Source organism: Athene noctua, chromosome 4, assembly GCF_965140245.1.
Source record: "Athene noctua chromosome 4, bAthNoc1.hap1.1, whole genome shotgun sequence".
Classification (NCBI taxonomy): Eukaryota; Metazoa; Chordata; class Aves; order Strigiformes; family Strigidae; genus Athene; species Athene noctua.
Window position 1 is genome coordinate 65,086,424 of NC_134040.1, and position 20,821 is coordinate 65,107,244.

Sequence of the window (20,821 nt, forward strand, 5' to 3'; positions counted from 1 at the left end):
GAAACTCTGACATTTTGCTGTTTCCATTCATCTCAGGATGCTGCAGAGACTAAAGCATATGCTTAGCTTCATGCCACCCTCTTTAATCTGACTGAATAGGAAAGACTGCATTTGGTAGTCTTGACTTCCACAGGACAGCTTGTACTTCATGAAAGTAGGCATGTACATAAGCTTAGGGCTTTGGTACGTTTGATGCTTGTCTGCATGGTAGCATAAACATTTCTGGTGCTCTAATGTTTCTCTGATGGTCAGTACCAGCTGAGTAAACCTTGGTGACTGACTTCGAAGCAAATTGAAAAATAGTCTAGCAGGTGGACAAAAGGAGGAGAAATGCTCCAAGCAACTGGTTGTCATGACTCAAGACTATTTTTGCTCTCTAATAAGTTGAAAAGCTGTTTTATTTGAAGTAATATGGTCATGGATAACAGAAGTACCGAAAAATGTACAAAGTGCATGGAATACTGTGTGTGCATGTCACTCCCTAAATTAACCACAAATTGTAATAGTAACTTTTAGAAATAAAGCTGAAATCCATGAAAAATATGTCAGCAGCAGGAGAATTAACAAATTGATTTTGATTTTTTGGATTGTATTGGCAGAAAAGCTTGAGTTCCTTCCCTTGGTTTTACAATGGAAAATGAGGCAAGAGGAAAGCCCTATTTTCTTTCTCCCATTTCACAAGGACAAGGAATTTCATGGCTGTTGTGGTTTAACCCCAGATGGCAGTTAAGCACCACACTGTCGCTCTCTCACTCCCCCCCTGCCATGGGATGGGGATGAGAATTGGGAGGAAAAACAAACTCACTTGTGGGTTGAGATAAAGATGGCTTAATAGGACAGAAAAGGAAGAGAAAATATTAATAATAATAATAACAGAATATACAGAAGAAGTGATGCACAATACAGTGTCTCACCACCCGCTGACCGATGCCCAGCCCAATCCCCAAGCCATGATGCCCCCCGGCTAACTCCCCCCAGTTTAGATACTGTGCATGACATCATACGGTATGGAATACCCCTTTGGCTTGGTTGGTTCAGCTGTCCTTGCTGTGTCCCCTCCCACCTTCTTGTGCACTCCCAGCCTCTGCTGGCAGGGCAGTATGACGAGCTGAAAAGTCCTTGACTTAGTATAAACACTGCTTAGCAACAACTAAAACATAAGTGTGTTATCAACATTATTCTTATCCTAAATCCAAAACACAGCACTATACCAGCTACCAGGAAGAAAATTTATTCCAGCCAAAACCAGGCCATCGGCTCAGTAAATGGGGTTTGCTGCCTCATGTTGTTCAGTGTCTTTGTGTCCTTCAATTAGGGTAATTTCTCAAGATCTTATGATCTGATATCTGTCTCTCTTCTTGAAAGTACAGAAATGAACAAAGGTTTGGCTGTGCCCAGCGATAAGCATCTCTGATGTTGATCCGCAGCACATAATGTATCACAGTTAATGAACGGGGACATCCTACCCACCAAACACAACTGATACCATGAGCTTTGTTTGTTATCAGAGTGCAAACCGATGTTCAGAATGTTTTGTGGCAGTTATTAGCATCCTTTTAGTTTGGAAGGGATGGAAGATCCTTCAGTGACTGGAAAAGTACCTGTCAATCTAAAGCCCCAGTAGGAGTCTCAGAGAGGCAATTAGTTCTCAAGGGCATTCCCTAATTAGGTGGTAGGGTGATGGTGGTGGAAGAGGTGTGTTATTCCTGAGAGATGGCTTTGCCTTTCCTTGTCATAACTGCAAGCAATTTATAGTAGAAAACACTATGTGCTAGTTGTTTTTTTTTATTTAAAATGAAGCATGTTAGGAGCTGAATTTTAATGTTCTGGCTATGTGGAAATTAGTTGTGTTTTGTTTTTCTTTAAGCTTCTTGGCAAGATAATTAGTAATCAAGTGAGAGACTGTCCAGTCCACTTTGATCAGTGAAAATACAAATCCAATTAAATTCCTTATTGTTATTCCACTTAATACAGCCTTCAGAAGCATCCTGAAATTTTGCTGCAAAAATAAAAGCAATAAATCAGATTTCATACCATTACCAAGCTGATTCACAGTAGTGGTCATGATTGGTTTTATTCTGTATAGCTCAAAAAATTTTGAAAGAAATGCTTGTGACAAATAAGCAAACAAGATTTTTGCTCATCTGCTTCATGCATATTTGACATTTGACTTTCCTGAAGGAGCTAATTTCTTAGCTGTAGAAATAAAGAATATAATTAATTGGTTGAAATGTTTGGTCATGTAATTTGACTGGCATTTTAAACTGGCCTGCTGTCATGAAAGAATTCATATTAAGTCTGGTACCAAACCAGATACATAAAAATGAATTCTCCATGCATATAAAACTTAAAACGGCTTCTCTTACCTTGTACTCTATTATGCATGTCATGTAAGGCAGGAAACCTAAGCTTGGAAGCAGATGAAATCCCTCCCATTCAGCTGTATCGAGTGGCAAGTACGTACATACAAAACTCACTTGCTTCCCAAACTATATATAGGATAAATCCTGTTTATTAGCCACAAAAATGTCTGGTTGTAAAACAGAAATCAGACTGTGACATTAATGGTTGAGTTCTCAGGAGTCACTTTCAGGTATTTTTATACAGACTGCTAATTTACATAGCTAATCACTTTTCAAAGCACTCTACCCCTGCAATACTGTGAAATCCAGCCCTGGAATATTTCTGAGAGATGAAAAGTAAAAACAAAGATGAAACTTCTGAAGCATTTGTAGATACCTTACGCTGGTTTCCTCCTTGTTTCCTCCTTGTTTCCTCCTTGTTTCCTCCTTGTTTCCTCCTTGTTTCCTCCTTGTTTCCTCCTTGTTTCCTCGCAAAAGTATTGGGCAAATGTAAAATGTTCTTTGTTCCTGCAACACAAGGCATGGGATGTTTTCTGGCAGTCTTCTCTACATGCTGGTAGCAGGGTGTACAACAGAGGCAGCAACTAGTTGCGGAACTGTTTCACATGCAGCCTGTTTTATTGTATCTTCTCGACTAAAAATGAGTTTTGAAGACAGAGCAAGGTTTGAGTTTGATTGAATGATCAGCAAATCTCCTTGCTAAGGATCATAACATCCTCTGAATGAAAAAATACTTTGTTGCCCTAAGCCTGGGGAGGCTATCTGTATTCCCATGTTAAGGCAGCAGCTGCTTTAGGCAAGGCAGTCTGTTACAGAGCATGGAGGGTTAGCATTTAGTGTGAGCTCACTTTGGCTTTGTGGAATAAAGACATCCTTCCAACCACTGGAACTGTTTTTAAACCTTAAAGTACATCTCTAAGGAGAAATCAGTTACCCAACAACAGTCTTACAGCATTAGCACCATCAACCTATAAGGCTGATAAATAAAGAAAAAAAATTACTAGAAATGCACAGCTGCCCTCATGTTAATGGATGGTGCTTATAATTAGATCAGTGAGGAAAACCTTTAGGGCCTGAGGTCTTCTGTCTGAAACTGCTGTTGCACAAAAACCCAAGATCTCTGCATATGTGAGAGTTTCAGTGAAATTTCTGTTAAGAGTAGAAATGAATATTTCCAGGCATTAAGGCATCCTGTTTTGGCATAAAGTCTTTTTGAAGTGGAGGGGTGGAAGAGGGAGCAAAGAATTTTGCAGATTTTGAGTTCAATTCCAGAAGCAGAACACAATTAAGTAGAAGCTGTGTGTTAGACCAAACTTGTGTTCACTGCCTGGGTCTGTATAAACATAGCATCTGTGAAGTTCATGCAATTTTTGCTTTAAAAATACCCAAACAACAAAACAACAAAAACCTGAATGAAAGAAAACTGACCTTAGTCATACTTTGATACTAGTCAGTTCAGTAGGGGAAACTTTTATCCATACTTAAATTCTAGAAGGTTGTATATTATAATAAGGCTATTCTCTAACATTAGGCCAAGTTTTGGCTCATTATGGAGTGTAGCTCTGCCCTGAACAGCTTTTTTTCTGTAAGCAGGACTCCTCACCTAAGACGTAGTAGAGAGTTGTCACTCTGACAAAAGATACAAAATTGAGCTGTTCATAAAATGTACCCACAGAAAGTACTGTGGCGCTGTTACTCTAACAACACCTGCATTTCAGGACACTCCTTGTTTTACTGTTCTTGCCGCCTTCTTTTTGAAGGTTTTCATGGGAGGGGAAACTAAAACAGAGTATAGAATGGGATTTGGGAAGTAGAGATAACGTTCAGAAGCAGCATGGAAGCAGGAGATCTGGTAGAGCTGGAGTTAAAGCAGACAGAGCTATGTACCAAGCAGGAATAAACATGCCCCAATGCAGTTAGCTATGACTAGTGTTGCTTAAGAAAACAGTTACAATGTAAAAGTGAGCATCAAACAGTGCCAGTGGTAGCCGGTGAGCCTCAGGAGAAAGGTGCAGGTTCCCTGAGGAAATTGAGAGGAAAATGGGAAAATTGTCTCCGAACATGAATAAGACTAAATTTTAGATCCCACTGCTTACTCAGCCATGTAAGTAAATTGGCAGCAATGTAGAATACCATATACATATGTGTTTTTTCTTCTCTTTTGTTTCCTAGACACTAGAAACGACATGCAGAAGGAAAGTAACTTGAAAGAACTTCTTAAAGAACTGCCTGATGCTCATTACTGCCTGCTGAAGTATCTGTGCCAGTTCCTGATAAAGGTTGCTGAACATCATGTAGAGAACAGGATGAACCTTTGCAATCTTGCCACTGTATTTGGACCAAACTGCTTTCAGTAAGTTTGGGTTTTCACTTTTCCCTATATGTTGACGGAGAGCGTAATGGAGCAGATGGCCAGAAATGTAGCTCAGAACCCTAATTTGTCAGGATGATGAAATGGAGACAATGGCTGGGACTTTATGATAAATTTTAGTTCCTAAGCTATTGTTTGAGCTGAATGGAAGCTGAGTTGCTCTCCCATCTCCTCTTGCTATTTTGCTAAACAGTTGGTCAGTTCTCAATTGCTGCATCAACAGCAGAGCAGGAGTATAACAATGAAAGGCCTTCAGAGTGTGTAAGTGCAAGGAGACTTGTGTTCATACAACTTTCTTCCTTTGCCATCAAATAATATGGATGCTTCTTTGCAGAAGGCTTTGAGAAGGGATACCTGACGGAAAAGGACTCCTGTGCAGCACCCAGGTGCTGTATAATTTCTACAGATGGATACTGCATACTCTCTGCAGATTTGGCCTTGTGATCTGGTGTTTGTCCTCAGGATGCTCATGATTCTGGGCTCTTTATCCTTCTACTATATTCAGAACCTGCTCTGGAGGTTATGGGGTTCCACAGGTCTCTTGAGACTTCTTACTGGACTTTGTTTCTTTCACTGGGCCCAGTTCCTTAGTGTTTGTGGTGAAGACAACATATTTGTTGTACATGCTACTGGAGCTTGCAGCGGGGAGAACAGTTATTTTCAGGTGCAAGAATACACTTGAGTGAGAATGTTTCTATTGAGTCACTGTTGTGATGCAGTGCACCATTAGTGTCTTTACCCCAGGCTTGTCTGCAATACACGCACTGGCTGGCATCCAGGATCTAAGACAAGAGAGACATGTAGGGAGTTTAGTTCAGTCATCAAGTCTCAAAATGTGTGATATCAGCAGAGACAAGCAAGTTCCTTGTAGCAAATGTTGGATCTGTATTGATCTTTGTAAAATGTTGCTCTGGAATAATACTGAGTTGCCTAATGAGGCTTAGATTACATAATCACCTAATGAGACTATCTCCCTAGGCTTCCTCTGTAACCAGTGGAAGGAAGTATATTTCTTTAAAGAGAGAAAACAGAAATTAGGTTTGTAGTAATGTATTGAGCCAGTTTCACATACTTAGACTAGATGCTGACTGCTGTCTTTTTAAAGGATCATATCTTTTTCCATTGACTAGGAAGAGAACACACAGAGATGAGACATTTAAAACAAAGCTTGTCCTTGTGACTACACTGCTGCCTCATCTTAAGATGTTGCTCATGGATGATGAAGGTGAATATGTCAGGATTATTTGCTGTGTTAGTGCAAAAAGATAAAGCATATTTTGAAAAGAATTGTCTTCCTCTCCAAAAGACAGTAGTATGTGCAGGAGCACATGAATATGAGTTAGTGAAAGTACAGTACTACAAAATTCTGACAAGGAAAAGCAAAACAATTTTTAAAGTTTACATTTGTATGGGCAGTTTGGGAATTTCTGTCTAAGTGTATTAACACAATTAAGAACAAACAAAATCAATTAGAAGATTCTGAATCCAATGGCTAAATCTCCATGACTCAAACTCACAAGTGGCTATTAGAATAAATTTTAGTTTACTCACCACTTCATTCAGGGAAGTTGAAAAATTATGCATACTTTTTGATGTAGAATGCAGAGTTGCAGTTTGGAATTGCAATTGCCATTCCTAAGATTAAAATAAAGCCTACTTAAAAGCTGCATAGTTGTTGCCTCAACTGATCTCTGCTCCGAAGATGGCATATAAAAGATGGAACAATTTTTGTAAGGTACAGGGTCTGTGTGCAAGAGGGGCAGAATTGCATCATTCCATTGCAGAAGACTGAGAAAGGCAGAGTTCACTCAGGTGAAAACACAAGGGCTCTTGTGACAGTATATGAATGCAGCCAGCCCTGCCGTTGTGACATGCATTGAAATAAATGCTCTTGTAGCAAAAGAGGCAGTGTAAGCAAGGCTTGACACTTAACAAAATAGCTAATGCGAGTTTAGAAGACCCAAATATGTCAGAATTATGAATGTAGATTTTAATTTAAACAAAAGTTTCACCATCTGGTAATTCAGATATGTGTTTCATCAGATCTTGATCTTTTCAAGGTAGTTTCAGATTATGGTCCAGATACAAAGGTTGTGAGCAACAGTTCAAACACCCTTTTTTCCCATGTTAAATTGCTGGAACTGTGACCATCTGTATCAACAAACATTTGATAGGAGGAGGAAAGAACTTGCAGCACTGAACTTTAGACATTGGGCTTAGCCAGCTTGTTGGCCAAGCAGCCAGAGAGAGAACTTCAGGATGTAATTGAGAGCTTCAGAGTAAGGTTGCCTGAAGCCTACTTGGCAGGGGCTGTCTTACTAGTGGCTACAGGCAGCCCTTAGAGAGGCTAGCTTCACAGATTAAATACCAGCAAGTGGTTGAAGCAAACACTACTCTTGCTTTGTTTGTTCAGAGCAGTGTATGGAGTGTTGCTCTGGGACAAGGAAAGAAGGCTTTAGCATCCAGCTTGTCAGCAATTACACTGCTGAAGCAGGAAGATCTGAGATTTTTCTGTCAGAAATTCACACTCATGTCTAAAATCAATGTCAGAGTCTGTGTAGTTAATGCATAGTGTCAGAGAAGATAAAGCCCATCTGCTGATAGTGAAGGATTGCTTTCTACAACGTATTTTTAGTGACATTTTAGCGATTTAAACAGATTATCTCCTACTCCATAAGTGAAGCTGTTTAACAATTGAATAAATCTCATTGTTGGACCTCTTTCTAGACATTTAGACTTCATTTTAGTTCATTTCATTCTGGTTTTCTACATCATGTTAGCTATTATTTATCTCCTCTCCTAAACTTTCAACCCTTATTACTTTTATCTTATCTGTTACTTCCCTTGCTTCCTTACTTACTGTTTGACAAACTGCACTAGTGCTTTTCTAATGAAAGTTTATCTTGTGCTGTCTGTATTTCTAACGCATAGAAGAGGGGAGAAAATCGCTATTTGCATTCCTTGTAATGAATTGTGATGTAAGATATAGGAGAATGTAAGGGGCGATTTCGAACAGCTCAGAAAGGAAAATCCAGTTGAGATTTGAGATGTAATGTGCTGTTTTCTTCCAACTTGGGTTGTTCATATTTATTGAGATGGAAGCCAAAGGTCAAGTATGCAGACAAATACAGCCCTTGAGGAACAGCAAACATGAAGGTATAGGAATATAAATAGTTGTCTTTTCTGTTACTGGACTAATCTGTGTGGAGTATTAACAATTGCAGCATGGTTACTCTTGGAGGAAGTTATTGTCCATTGACCTGAATTTCAGCTTGTGTATTGCTGTAGCCTTAGTTATGGCCTTTGCTTGGCTCTCACAGCTTGTGCTGAAGAGGAAGGAGAGGACCAGCTGGGTTTTCTCTGCTCTCTTGGAGCTGGGTATTGGAGGGCCTGCTGCACTCATCCTGTCCTTTGGCTGAGATGGTAAGAGACACGAGGTCTACCAGGTAGAGTAAGGAGAGGATCCCTTTTTTACAGCTCGCTCTCAAAGAATGATCTCTCTGTGTGTGGCCTCCATCATTCAAACCCTCACTAACCTGACTGCGTTTCATTCCAACAGTTAAGCATGTTGTGAGTGATTGTTCCATCCCCCCAAAAGTGGCTGGCAAATTGACGTATCCAGTTAAAATGCTGGAGTTAGATGCAGTTATTTCTGTATGATGTAACAGAAGTTGCCTGAAAGGTTGTACAAGAAAGCATTAGGTATGGAGAAAAGGTAGATTGTCTTAAGGTATGGAGAAGATGTAGATCATATGTGGGGTAGCTGTAGGTATTTCAGAGATTCAGAGAGATTTCCAGTCTGTTGTTGAATTTGTAAGAATTAAAATCTGAGCTCAGTTCTGCATAAATGTCTTACCTTGGTTTCTAGCAGCCTTGAAGCCTGCACAGATTGGGTATATGAAGCTGAAGTGAAAGCAGAGGAGCTGAACTAGAACTCCTCAGTGAGTAATATTGGCCTTTGAAACACTATGTCAGTGGACTTTGTTTTCAGGCAGTGCAGTCCCAGTCCTGCATCGGTCTTAAAAACAAATGTGCGTCCAAGATTGGGGTCAAAGTGAGTACTGAAAATTGCTGTTCTAACATTTATTATTGCAAATTGGAACATGCAACATAATCTTTCTTACAGGGTTTATATAGATTTTAAATACTACTTTTGCCAGCAAGTTGAAGGAATTGTTTTTCATAAGAATTCAGTATGCTGCAGCCTATAATGCAAGTTTCAAGCATCAAACGTATTATAGGAAGGCCATAAATGTTCTCATCCATAACCATATTAAATACTCAGGAGTGCTTGCCTTCTCTTTGAGAAGTGTGACAAGCCTTTCAGTGATAAATTTTTATGTTTTCTTCTCCTGTTTCTTTTCTGCTGTGTACTCAGATTTGTCATCTGGAGTCCACTGAATGGCCTATATGTAAAATAAACTGAAGATTGCTAAAGATGACTTGCTCTCTTTGTAAGTGGAGGTGTGTTCTGGCCAAATTCCATCTCAGGTCTTCCATTCTCCTAGTGAACACACACCTGTTAAAGTTGCAGTTAAGAAGTTTATGATCTGTCCAGTGTCAGGTGTTATGATATCTCCTATTTCATCTCTTGAATGAAATAGAATCATAGAATACCAGGTTGGAAGGGACCTCAAGGATCATCTGGTCCAACCTTTCTGGGTGAAAGCATGGTCTAGGCAAGACGGCCCAGCACCCTGTCTGGCTGAATCTTAAAAGTGACTGTTATTGGGGAAACTCTCTCTTCCCTGGGGAGATTATTCCAGTGGCTGATTGCTCTCATTGTGAAAAATTTTCCTCTTGTGTCCCATCAGAATCTTCCCAGAAGTAACTTGTACCCATTACCCCTCATCTTTTCCATGTGAAAAGGGAGTCTCCATCTTTGTAGCCACCCCTTAAATACTGGAACATGGTGATAAGATCTCCCCTAAGCCTTCTCAAGGCTGAACAAACGCAGTTCTCCCAGCCTTTCCTCACATGGCAGGCTTCCCAGTCCTCTGATCACCTTTGTGGCCCTCTGGTCTCTCTCCAGCCTGTCCACATCTTTTTTGTATAGCAGGGACCAAAACTGACCACTATTCCAGGTGTGGATTGACAAGTGCTGAGTAGACTGGGACGATGACTTCTTTATCTCTGCTGATGATGCCCTTGTTGATGGAACCCAGCATAGGAAATACTCTGTTTGTTGGTTTGGGGTGGGGGGGCATTTGTGGGTTTTTTTTGATTGAAAAGCTCCATGAAAATAAGGTACTGCTCTGGGTTGAAAATGCTCTTTCTTCTGATCTTGATTGAGGATTGGCAATAAAGCATACACCCAGAATTTAAGTGGAGGAGGAGTTTCACAGGAAAAACTACAATCACAGAATCGTAGAATATCCTGAGTTGGAAGAAAACCACAAGGATCGGAGAGTCCAACTCCTGCCTCCACACAGGGCAACCTAAAAGTTAAACTATGTATCTAAGAATGTCGTCCAAATGCTTCTTCAACACAGACATCTGTGGGGCCATGACATCTTTCCTGGGTACCTAGTGCTTGGCCACTTTTTTAGTGAAGAATTTTTTTCCTAGTATGTGCAAAGCAAAATGGTGTTTGAGCTCAACAATACAGCTCAGATACAATCACAAGGAGCATTTTTGAAAAGCCTCTGTTAGCAGTGTTTGGAGATGCGCGATGTACTTTGTGAATGGGCATTAGACTATGGACTGCCCTTTGTGTAAGTTGCACTTTCAAAGATGCCTACTATCACTGTAATTTCCTGATGAAAAATGGAGCTTTTGCTGGAGCAATAGATTTTGCTTATAAATTAAGCCAGTTAGTAAAGTCTTTGTGGCAGCCTCACTCTAACTGCTTTGCATTACCTGCATTACCTGCATTTTATATTATGTATCTACTGCAAGTAATGTAGACAGAGATGGATTTACCAAATTGATTTAGGCTCCTAAATCTGATGTTACAGAAGATAATCTGGGACAGATTTTTAAAGGCAGGCAGTTAGATGCCTCACAGGATTCTCCAGTGCCTCAGAAGCTAGGACACTTCTGTAAAATCTCAGTAGTGATATATGTCCTTGCATTTGGTCCAAACTCCTGAGACAGAAGTCTGTAGATGATGCAGAGCATGTAAATGAGTTGCACACACTGAGATGAACACCTGCCTCAAGTTAATGTCGCTGTATATTTAGCTACCTGTTAGCCTCTAATCTTGCAGCAATCTGCAGACACGAATATGTGCCTGTTTTCAGCTGCACTGGTTTGTGGTCCGGTGTGTTAAGACAAATTGCTTTCATTGGCTGAAGTACAGGGCTGAGTTGTGGCCATGAGGTTTGTTACAGACACAGTAACATCTGTCTGAGAGGGACAGAACAGACTGCCTGAAGTTGTAACCTTTTAAGATTACTGCAGCTCTGCTCTCAAAATCTTCAGTTGTGCTTGTTAAGGGATTCATGGGCATCTGAGGTACTAATGAAAATGTTTTGCAAGGGCCAGAGAAACAACAAACCCATGTAGTGTTCCCTGTCCTCTGAGTCCTTTCATTTCTTGTGGGATCCCCTAGGACAATGGTAAGGTGACTTTGTGATGCTCCTCTACAAAAGGTACTGTACAAACAGCAAAAGCAGCAGTCAGAGAAGACAGAGCATATAGCCTTCAGTGCAAGCTACTTCTGCAAAGCTACTTAAGGAAATTGTAATGTGCATTCTTCATCTCAGACAGGGTGGGGTTGAACGCTGTTGGGAATTTGTAACGAGACGCACTGTTTCACATGAAAATTGCTGGTTCTCAGTTGTGACAGGGAGCTGTCAGCAGTTGTTGCCTGGGGAAATCACTTCAGTGATCTCAGTCCCGCTCATTACAGGTAGATGACTACATTCCAAGTCCTCTTGGCCCTCATTTCCACTTGAAGCAAGTTTCTCAAGTGTGGTGGGTGGTGACAGAGCCTTGTAGTGATGCCTGTCTCGTGCCGGATGCAGTCTTGTTTGGATGTGTTACTGCACCACTCTCAGTAGTGTCTGGAGATTTGCTGTCTCATAAGCCCACTCTGTGTTTAGCCTGTTGCAGCTTGTTTACAGGGACCCTGAGGTAAATTCATTTAACTAACGCATGAAATGTAAGTAATTCTTCCACAGTGAGTTAATCTGACCTCAGGTCACTTCAGTTCTGAGTAAGAGTTGTGACACATGGCTTTGATGTGGTTTAACCCATCTGAGGCTAGGTTTCTTGAGCATCCCCAAGGAAGGAGACACTCTTGGCTTAAAGTCGTCTGGAAGAACCCGAAGAACAAATGAGCATGGGACTGCATGGATGTGAGTGGCATGGAGCTGCAGTGGGTGGGCCAGGGACAAGGCGTGCTGGTAGGACGTTGTGCAGAAGTGTAAAATACTACTGGGTGTCATATTTTGAAATGAAGGGCTAACAACTTGATTGTATTCCCATGTAATGTTTTAATTTTGAGAATTAGTGTTTTTTCTGCTTTAAAGTGGCTTCACCAATAATATCAATCTTTAATATACTGTAAAACTTGTGGTACTAATGCACCTTTGCCTTTGGCCCTGCTTGACTGAGTCAGATACTATTAATGCTGGTGCCTTGTTTAGGCAAAGCACATTTCTCAAATACTTAATGTGGAGCCATAGTGTTTTGCACACAGATCACTCTGAGAATCTCTGCAGGAAGGGCAGGGTGTCCAAGGAATTTAAATGGGAGAACACACTATGTATCTGTTCATGACTTTGCATGCTACTGCGAGAACTCCGTGAGAGTTTTCCAGCTCAAATTTCAAAGTTCAGACCTGAACCCATCAACATTTTTTCTTCTAGAAATGACCACAGAAATTACAGGTTTCTGCCTCTCTTCTAGAAAATGTGTTTCTGGTAGCGAAGCTGATATTCTGCTGCTGTTTCTGGTGCTGCTATTGAAGTAGTTTGTATATACATGTCTATAAGGGGACCAAGCCCCACCATTGAGGATTTTGTAACTGGAGTAAGATGTGCATCTAACTCTGAGTAACACAGTTATAATGCCTAATTAACATGCAAATTCGACATAAAGGAACCATGACTAGGAAAACACTTTCACCCTAATGTTTTAATAAGGGCTTGACAAAATAATATTAAAAATTTTCCAAGGAGTAGGGTGTAGATCATGAAAGTGGTAGGAGAGAATACCTTCTCATAGGACTGAGTTTTTCTAGTGAGTTGAAGTGAAATTTGTAGATAGAAGTGAAATTTGTAGATATCATGACTTCTCAGACTAAGAAAAGCTAAAGTAAGATAGGCTTTTTTTACACACATTTTTCAGAAAAAGTCTAGTCAGACTGGTGGATCATGCAGTGTGGCAACAGATGGGTCTTAACTTGTATAAATATGCAGGGTGGTGCGTGCTTATAATCTAAACTTCTCATATATGCTGAGCTGAAGATTTATTGCAAGGAAAAGATCGCCATGGATAGCTCAAAGAACATAATAGTCCCTGCCATGATGGAGGTCTAATAACAGCAATTAAAGGGAAAAATAAATGAGAAGCTTTGTATAATATGCTTGTTTAAGTGGCAGAGAGATGGCAATGGATAAAGTATGTTACACTGCCATTAAAATAAAACAATTCGTGTTGGTCTGCTTGGTTACATTCAGAGAGGGGTGGTAAGGTCTAAACCATGAGCTTTAGCCTTGTGTTCTGCATGTGCATCTCACCATACACATACAGAATTATTTGGAATAAGATGTTAGCTTTTTCACAGATTTGACCTAATAAAGTTTAACTGACAAAGTAATGTGCATAAGGGGGAGGGCAAGAAAGCTGTGGAATTGTGCAGAACTTAAATATTGTTTGTATGCTTTGTGGACACTTTATAGGCTGAACTGTTTTTCAACTGGGAAGAGTTTTTTGGTGTTAACTGTTGCCAGTAAGGAGATGTTGGCTGTAGGTATAAGTAGATGTGGTTTAATTGAAAGTTCTGCTCTAAAACTCATTGAAGCTATCTGGAGTCTTTATTTTGACTTGAACTCACTCTAGTACATTTTCAGTCCATTTACTAGGAGTGAGGTTCATAGGGGTGTTTAAGTGGTACTCTGTTTTGGAGAAACACATCACAAAGGTAACAGTCAGGCTTTGCCTGAATTAACAAGCAAGCTCTGCACCGTGTCAACTCTGGAGCACATGATTTAGCATGGAAAGAGGGGGTTCTTTAAGTCAGGATGGTTGCATGGACCTATTGCATATGTACCCTTTATTTTATTCAGGCCAGTTATGATTATTAGTGAATATGTGTCATTCTTTAAAGTGAATTGGCCTGTGTATACGTGCACATCCATCAATAGAAGTTGTCCCATTTTTCTTTATTTAGTGTGAGGCTAGGGTCCACACTAATGAAATCAGTCAGCTGAGACTGACCCATTTTACAGTTGGACATGTTCTGCAGTGTAAAATAATCCAATTCCTTTAAACTTCAGGTACTGCAACTCTAGCATGTATTGAATGTTGAAATGACAGCAGTAAAGATTCTCTTCTGGAGTTTAAAGATGCATTCTGCTGCAGTGGGATCCTCTCCCTGCTAACGTGTAGATGTACTGCAGAGAGTAAAATACTGAGAAGGATCAGTAGCATGCAGCCTCCAGAAAAGGCACTTTTGATGGCAGATTCCTGGGACCATCTGTTTTCAGAACCTTCTTGTTGAAATGTACATCTGACCCGAATAAACTACAGTTACAGTTTTATAGTAGATAGTTATTTGTAAATTTTAATTTACTGGTTATAGTAAACAATAGTTTACTTTCAAGTTAAATCCCTGTAAAATAGGTCAGATTGTATTTGTTTAACTTTGGGGATTTGGGTTGCTTTTTTCCTCTCATACAACCACTAGTTGTCCTCAGTCAAAAAGTACTTGAGACTTCTTTTGTTTCTGGTTTTTGCTTCCTTACTTCTTCCCTTTAAATCTTTCCTGTGTTTTCTGTGCCTCCTGATCTGCAGTCTCTGCCATTTTATAAGGTCCTTAGAAAATTCACATCTGTGCAGCTACTTTGTGGATTACTGAGAGGAGAGTGTGTCTGCTGTACAATGGGAAACACTGGATGATTGAAGTATTTTAAATGTTAAAGAAGATTCTCCAGAGATCATACTTTTGCATTAAAACAGAATTTGTCAGCTTTGGGCACCAAAGTCCAATAAAACATGCAGAAAGTGTGCATTCCAGCAGGTGATCATTAGATGCTTCAATGAATTGTGTGCTCTGTTGTGAGTAATATGCATTTTTTACCACATGAAAAGAGTTGTGTGAAACACATAAGGAAAGAAAAGGAGCACAGACTGGAATACAACACTGCTTCTGAATCAGTATCTTGCCTTTTCATTTGTATGTACCTTTAAGGTCTGTGGCAAGCACTTCCTGGCTGCACAGGGGCCTTTTGCAAGAGAACAAGAAGTTGCTGCTTCTGCAGCCAAGTAGCTCGTTATTCTCCCAGAAAGTGGAGGTTAGGAATCTCTTTTTATATGTATCTTTTAGGCTGTTCTGCAGAAGGCAGCCTCCGTTTCCATGTTTTAAAAAGCTCTGTGACTGATAATCCTACTTTCAAAAAGAAATGGCGACTCAAATATTAGATTAAGAAATCTGGCATACAGCATGGGGTCACCTGAATCTGTGAAGTTCTTGCTTAACTTTTACTTTTAGTGTTCTGCTCAGCATGTGGGTTTTTTAATTTTTTGACCCATCCTTCTTGAATACCTTTGAAGTTACCACAAACCACTTTTTGGAAGAATCTGACTCTTCCCATTAACAGTTCAGAGCATTTAAATGCCTTATGCTGTCTGTGTTGCAGTCATTAACCCAACTTTTAGCAAAGTTGGTGGTATCTCATTTGGTGGTTGTCTCAATTAGATCTCTGTTCTGTGGAATAGTTTGACTGACAGATACGGTATTCAGGACTGGTAAGAAAAACTGCAAACAAACCATGGTAGTTGTTACCAGCATAGACACAATCCTCCTTTCCAAGACAAAGCTTCCCGTGCCTGCTAGCCAGCCTGTATTCACATCTGAAATGTTACAGACACTCTGTGCAGGAACTTTTGTGTGTTGAGTACCTGTAACACTCTGCTTTGTGTTCTGTCCAATTTTAGTGTGCCTGCTGGATTTGAAGGTATAAAAGAACAAGAGATCTGCAATGAGATAATGACAAAAATGCTGGAAAATTACAATAGCTTGTTTGAATTGGAAGGTTTGAAGAAGGATGAAGAAAAGCCTGTATGTGAAGAGCTAGCAAGAATTATTTTGGTAAAAGTAAGTATCTCTAACATTTCATTTTCTTATAGCAAATCAATAATGCTGGCTTATTGCAGGCTTCAGTTCCGAAATCTTTTAGGTAAGTGGGAGGCAGGCACTGTTATAATAATGTTTGGTGTTATTGATTGGTATACAGTTTACAAGTCAATTCTGCTGATAGGCTAATTTTCATTACTAGTCTGGAAGTTGATTCTGTTAAACATCTTTATTCTTTGTTAGCTATTCACTGTTATTTATAGAGGAAATATATTCACTAAAATTTAAATGTTTTTAAATAAGGAGTCAGAATAATTCTAGGAACCATTCAAGCTTTCTGACATGTGATCATTTATGGTGTACATCAGTGATGATGAACTTCCATACTTTAGGACGCTTTAGGACAGCATGAGGTCTCTAGCCTTTGCCAGTATGAAGTCTGCTTGTCTCAAACACATACCTGAATTTAAAAATCATGTCTTCTGACTCAGAACAGCCATTTCTGAATGCAGTTGAAGAGAAGCATTAAATAGTAGTTAGTATTTGAAGAAAATACATTGGAGCTGGTAAATGAAAAGAAATATAATGGAAGTATTATATCTTTGGTGGGAAGAGGGCGTATGTGTAACATCCAAGGATTCTGAAGTTGAGAAAAAGTCAACAAAAATAAGTAGGGCAGCCAAAATTACCTTGTTCTGGCTTGTGCTGTCTCTCCTACAGGAAATAGCCTCAAGTCTGTGCTGGAAATGGTTGTGAGGATGGTTTGCCTTTTGTGTGTTAGCTGTGCAGATAATTACTCCCTTCCAAGGTGTGAGGTCTTGAGTTTGAGAGGGTTGAACTGCATGCCTTCCCTTGGTAGGCTTGTGCAAGTACCCACTGATAAAGTCACTGTAGCCTTCACTGGCTGGAATGGAATTTCTCAGAAAATAAGTTATAAAAATATATAACCTTGACAGAACATGACCTTGACAGAACAAGAAGTTTGGTGTGAGACCAAGTTCTGCCAGTTAAGTGAAATCAACTGAAAACATCTCTGCCTTTGCAGTGTATTGCAGAAGGGTCCATTGAATCTGAACTGCAGGGCTATCTGTATGAATTAGACCCAGTTGCTTTTAGAAGTGTTGGTTGTTTTCTTATGTGGTGAATCAGTGAAGTCTTCAACTTTTTAGTCTTTTAACTATTACTAGCATTCACCTAAAATGCTTCTGTGGAAGGAGATAGAATGACAACTTGTAGCGTCCTCCCTGAATTCACAGTAACTTCTGAGTGATGGAAATCTGATGCCTGGCACATGAGAGTGATGTTTGGGAGCTGATGGTCACTTCCATAACAAAAACAGGTTAAGAAAGTAATTGTAAAAAGACACAGTACTTTAAAGAGCCCAGAGGAACGATTTCAGATACATGTCCACCTCCTTCAAACCTCAGCCAGCTGCAAAAGACAAGATAGTCTTTCACTTCAAAGGGCTTATTAGTAATTGGGAATACACAAAGTGGAGACCTGGGAAACTTCCCACAGCTGTTCAGAGATCTGAGCTATCAAAGTACATGGTGACAACCAGACTTACTCCAACAAAATAGCCTGAAAGATATAGTTACTCAAGTTAGATGGAAAATGTCATCCATCTCTCTGCCTCAGGAGACAGATTACTGCCTGAGAGGAATGAGCCATGCCTGAACACAGGGGCTTACATTGTGTTTATGTCTTTCAATCCTGTTGATAGCTTCCAAATTCTGCTGGCAGTCAGCTGCAAAAATTAGACCTTATTCCTTGTCCATCTAATTTGGGTGGGAAGTTTTCTAGCTTAACCAAGACACATAGTCAAACACAAGAAATACAAGCATCTAACTTCATGTAGCAAAGCTGCATAGGAAGTGCTTGCTGAAATTTGTCAGGTGGCTCTTTGAAAGGCTGCTTTATACTGTTCCAGAAAGTTACTTTTCCTGTATCCTTGCAGATAACCCCTGTCCTAGCCAATTTATTTAATAAATTAGAGATGATGCCCTTGAAGACAAAAGCAGGCAATAATAAATGCGATTTAGTAGAGAAGAGTGATTGCCAGTTACACTGAGCAGTTACATACAGTGGGAGCAGGCTGATCCATGACGTAAAAAAAAAATGCCTTGGAGAATATTTTGGCATGACCTGGGTCAGAGTGTCCAGAAAATAGCAAGCCATTTGTAAGGAAAGTTACTGCTTCTTGAAAATCCATTGATGAATTCACATCTACAGGGAGCTGGAAAGAGATTTGTCAAGTAATCCTGTTGGAAGGAGTGAAAAATATGGGATGCTCAGGACAGCACTCTCATAAACTGGGGCCTTGTTGATTTTAAGGGTATTGCATTCAAGCATGAACCACGGTGGAATGGGGGAGCAGACAGCAAGGAAAGGGAAGAAAATGATGACCTGCCCTTTACCAAACTTAACTGCATTTATCTAAATGGCTTTTACAGTTTTTACATTGTTAACAGCAAAAGAGTAAGGAGGGGAGATTTAAATGACCTCGCTCACTTCCTTCTGGGATATTTCTGTCATTCCCTTCCCCAAATCACTCGCTGTTTTGCCAGTGTTTCACCCTGAGTCACTACACTGATACCTTTCCCCTGATTGCCTTCGATCTCTCTCTTCTTGCTTTTCCATGTTTACATTTTTCTCCTGAATTCCCAAGCCCTGTCCCACTCTTCTTCCTGTACTCAAATTTGATAGCCCTTCATTGCCACTCCAGAGAAAGGTTGGCAGTCTGTAGTGAAGTGCAAAAGCACCAGCATTCTTGATACATGGCCTTTCACCACCTCTAGTCACTGTGCACACATGCTGTAGTCCCTTCACAGCCTGTATTTCTTTGTCATGCTTTCTTTTATGTTCTTGAATCTGGAGATAACTTTTCCTCTAGGTTAGTGCAGTGCTTATGTGTTCTCCTGGGTGTGTAGTTTAGAGTGAGGGCTTCTTTAGACAATTTCCCTAGACAAGCATTAATGCCTTCTTTTTGGTTGAAAGGCTGCTGTTAATCTTACCCAAAGGTAACGTTCCCAAAACAAGCACAGAGTAAATTAGTTTTTACATTGTGTTAAGAGAATAACCTCATGATGGTCAAAGCCATTGGTGCTGATCCAGGTGTTCTTTGATTAAAAGTTTGGAAAGAGCACCAATAAGCATTCAACTTCCTATACAGGGAGAAGAATGCCACAAATTTGCAGAAGGACTAACTTGAATCAAAATTTTAAACTCAGTGACAGTGGTTTAAAAAGGAAGGAAAGACTTCAAAAAGTACAACATCCAGCAATGCACTTCTTTCAGTGCTCTAGTATGCCTTTCTAGCTTACTGTCTTACAAAATTAGCCCTGCCTTTTCTTACCTCTTTCTTATGGCTTCAGGCTCTTACTTTGGTGCTGATATCTCAACTGGAAGAACAGGAAACTATCTTCAGTTAGTGTCTAAAGGTATTGTGAGAATATTATTTCTCCCTAGAGTCTTGGGTAGTTCTTGAGATGGTTTTAGGTGCCTGTTGCTTCACATCATCCATTCATAATCATATTTTTTGAAGTCAACATCAACCTTAAATCATTAATTTTGAGAAAATACCCAGAAACAGTGGAGTAGTGGCTCATGCCATCGCATCCTAATATGGGAATGTACCTCCTGTCATGTGTTTGGTCATGTTTACCATCTTCCTGGACTTGCATGGCTCCTGACACTTCATGGTCTGGATATATTGAGATTTTCCCACACTTTGGTCATAAAATCAGTGGATTTTTAAAAGCAGGAAATACTGCTCTTTTAAAATGAAAACAAGACTATGTGGATCATTCAGATAAAGTCATGAAAGAATCAAGCTTCTCTGAGCAGTGTATTGGAAAGGAAAAACAGCTCGAGTGGAGCAAGTTGCATCTTGTCTGCCATGTTGGTCATACATAGGGGAAAATCCACAATGCTGCAGACTCCCAGAAGTAGTAAGCGTATTTCAATCAGGTACAGATTGTAGCATCTTAAAGAAAATCTGTTTTAAGGAAGCCAAAAGTTAATCAGTTTTAGAGATGGGAAAAAGAGACATGATTCTTTAGGACTGTTGGTAGTTGAAATACCATTCTTGCTGTGTATATGCAGAGGAGGCACAGGAACACCTTCACCCCAGTTATATTTCTCCTTTCAAAGATTGCTCAGTCATTGGAAAAGACAAGTTGTGCCAGGTAAAGGGATTTCTTAGCTTGCTTTCTCAGTGGATCATAATTCAGAAGGTATGGGAGCTGGAAATCTGGGCAAACTGCATTCCAGTCCCTGCTTTGTTCCCAGGACTGTGAAGACTTCTCTTGCTCAGGCATATGATGGTAGGATTATAGTTAGAAACAGTGGGGAGTTTTTCTTTGGAAACCTCTATGTTAAAAAAATTTAAAAGTGCAGTGTTCACAAAACAGAAAATTTATCTCTGAATAGTTTCTATTTCAGTGGGAATTGAACTCTCAGGTTCCTGATGCCTTTCCTGGAAGGACTTCATTAGTTTTGCACTCCACCTAGTAGAATGAGATCCATATGATCCTGCAGGCAGATGGCCAGCAGGTGGAAGTATAACATGTACTTTCTTTAGGAAAAAAAAAAAAAAAACCAAAAACCACAAACCTGGAAATTCCTTCCTATAAAAGAATTATGGGGTGTGATTTGTTTTGTTTTGTTTTGCTTTGTTTTGTTTTTTTGTTTCCAAAATAAATTGGGGTTTAAAGGTTTTATCTGCAGTCAGCTATTATTACAATCCTTAAGACATTTATCTAAACTTCAGTTTAATTTCCTAATCCAGCAAAGGTCTGGAAGAATCTCTTTCTGTTGATCAATAAGCTCTACTAGTTAGAG

At 39.8% G+C, this 20,821-nt stretch overlaps 1 protein-coding gene across 7 annotated transcripts in view; it reads left to right on the forward strand.

The window, feature by feature from the left end:
- The window catches only part of FAM13A (family with sequence similarity 13 member A), a 168,775-nt gene that overhangs the window by 43,609 nt on the left and 104,345 nt on the right, over positions 1-20,821 (forward strand). For 5 of the 7 annotated variants that reach the window (XM_074905581.1, XM_074905580.1, XM_074905582.1 and 2 more), the window contains exons 4-5: positions 4,536-4,716; positions 15,841-16,000. In XM_074905581.1, coding sequence (XP_074761682.1) covers positions 4,536-4,716; positions 15,841-16,000 — 341 coding nt within the window. Of the gene's footprint in view, positions 1-4,535; positions 4,717-8,058; positions 8,158-15,840; positions 16,001-20,821 lie in introns of those variants that run through there. The other 2 variants (XM_074905586.1, XM_074905585.1) reach the window with 2 other exon arrangements.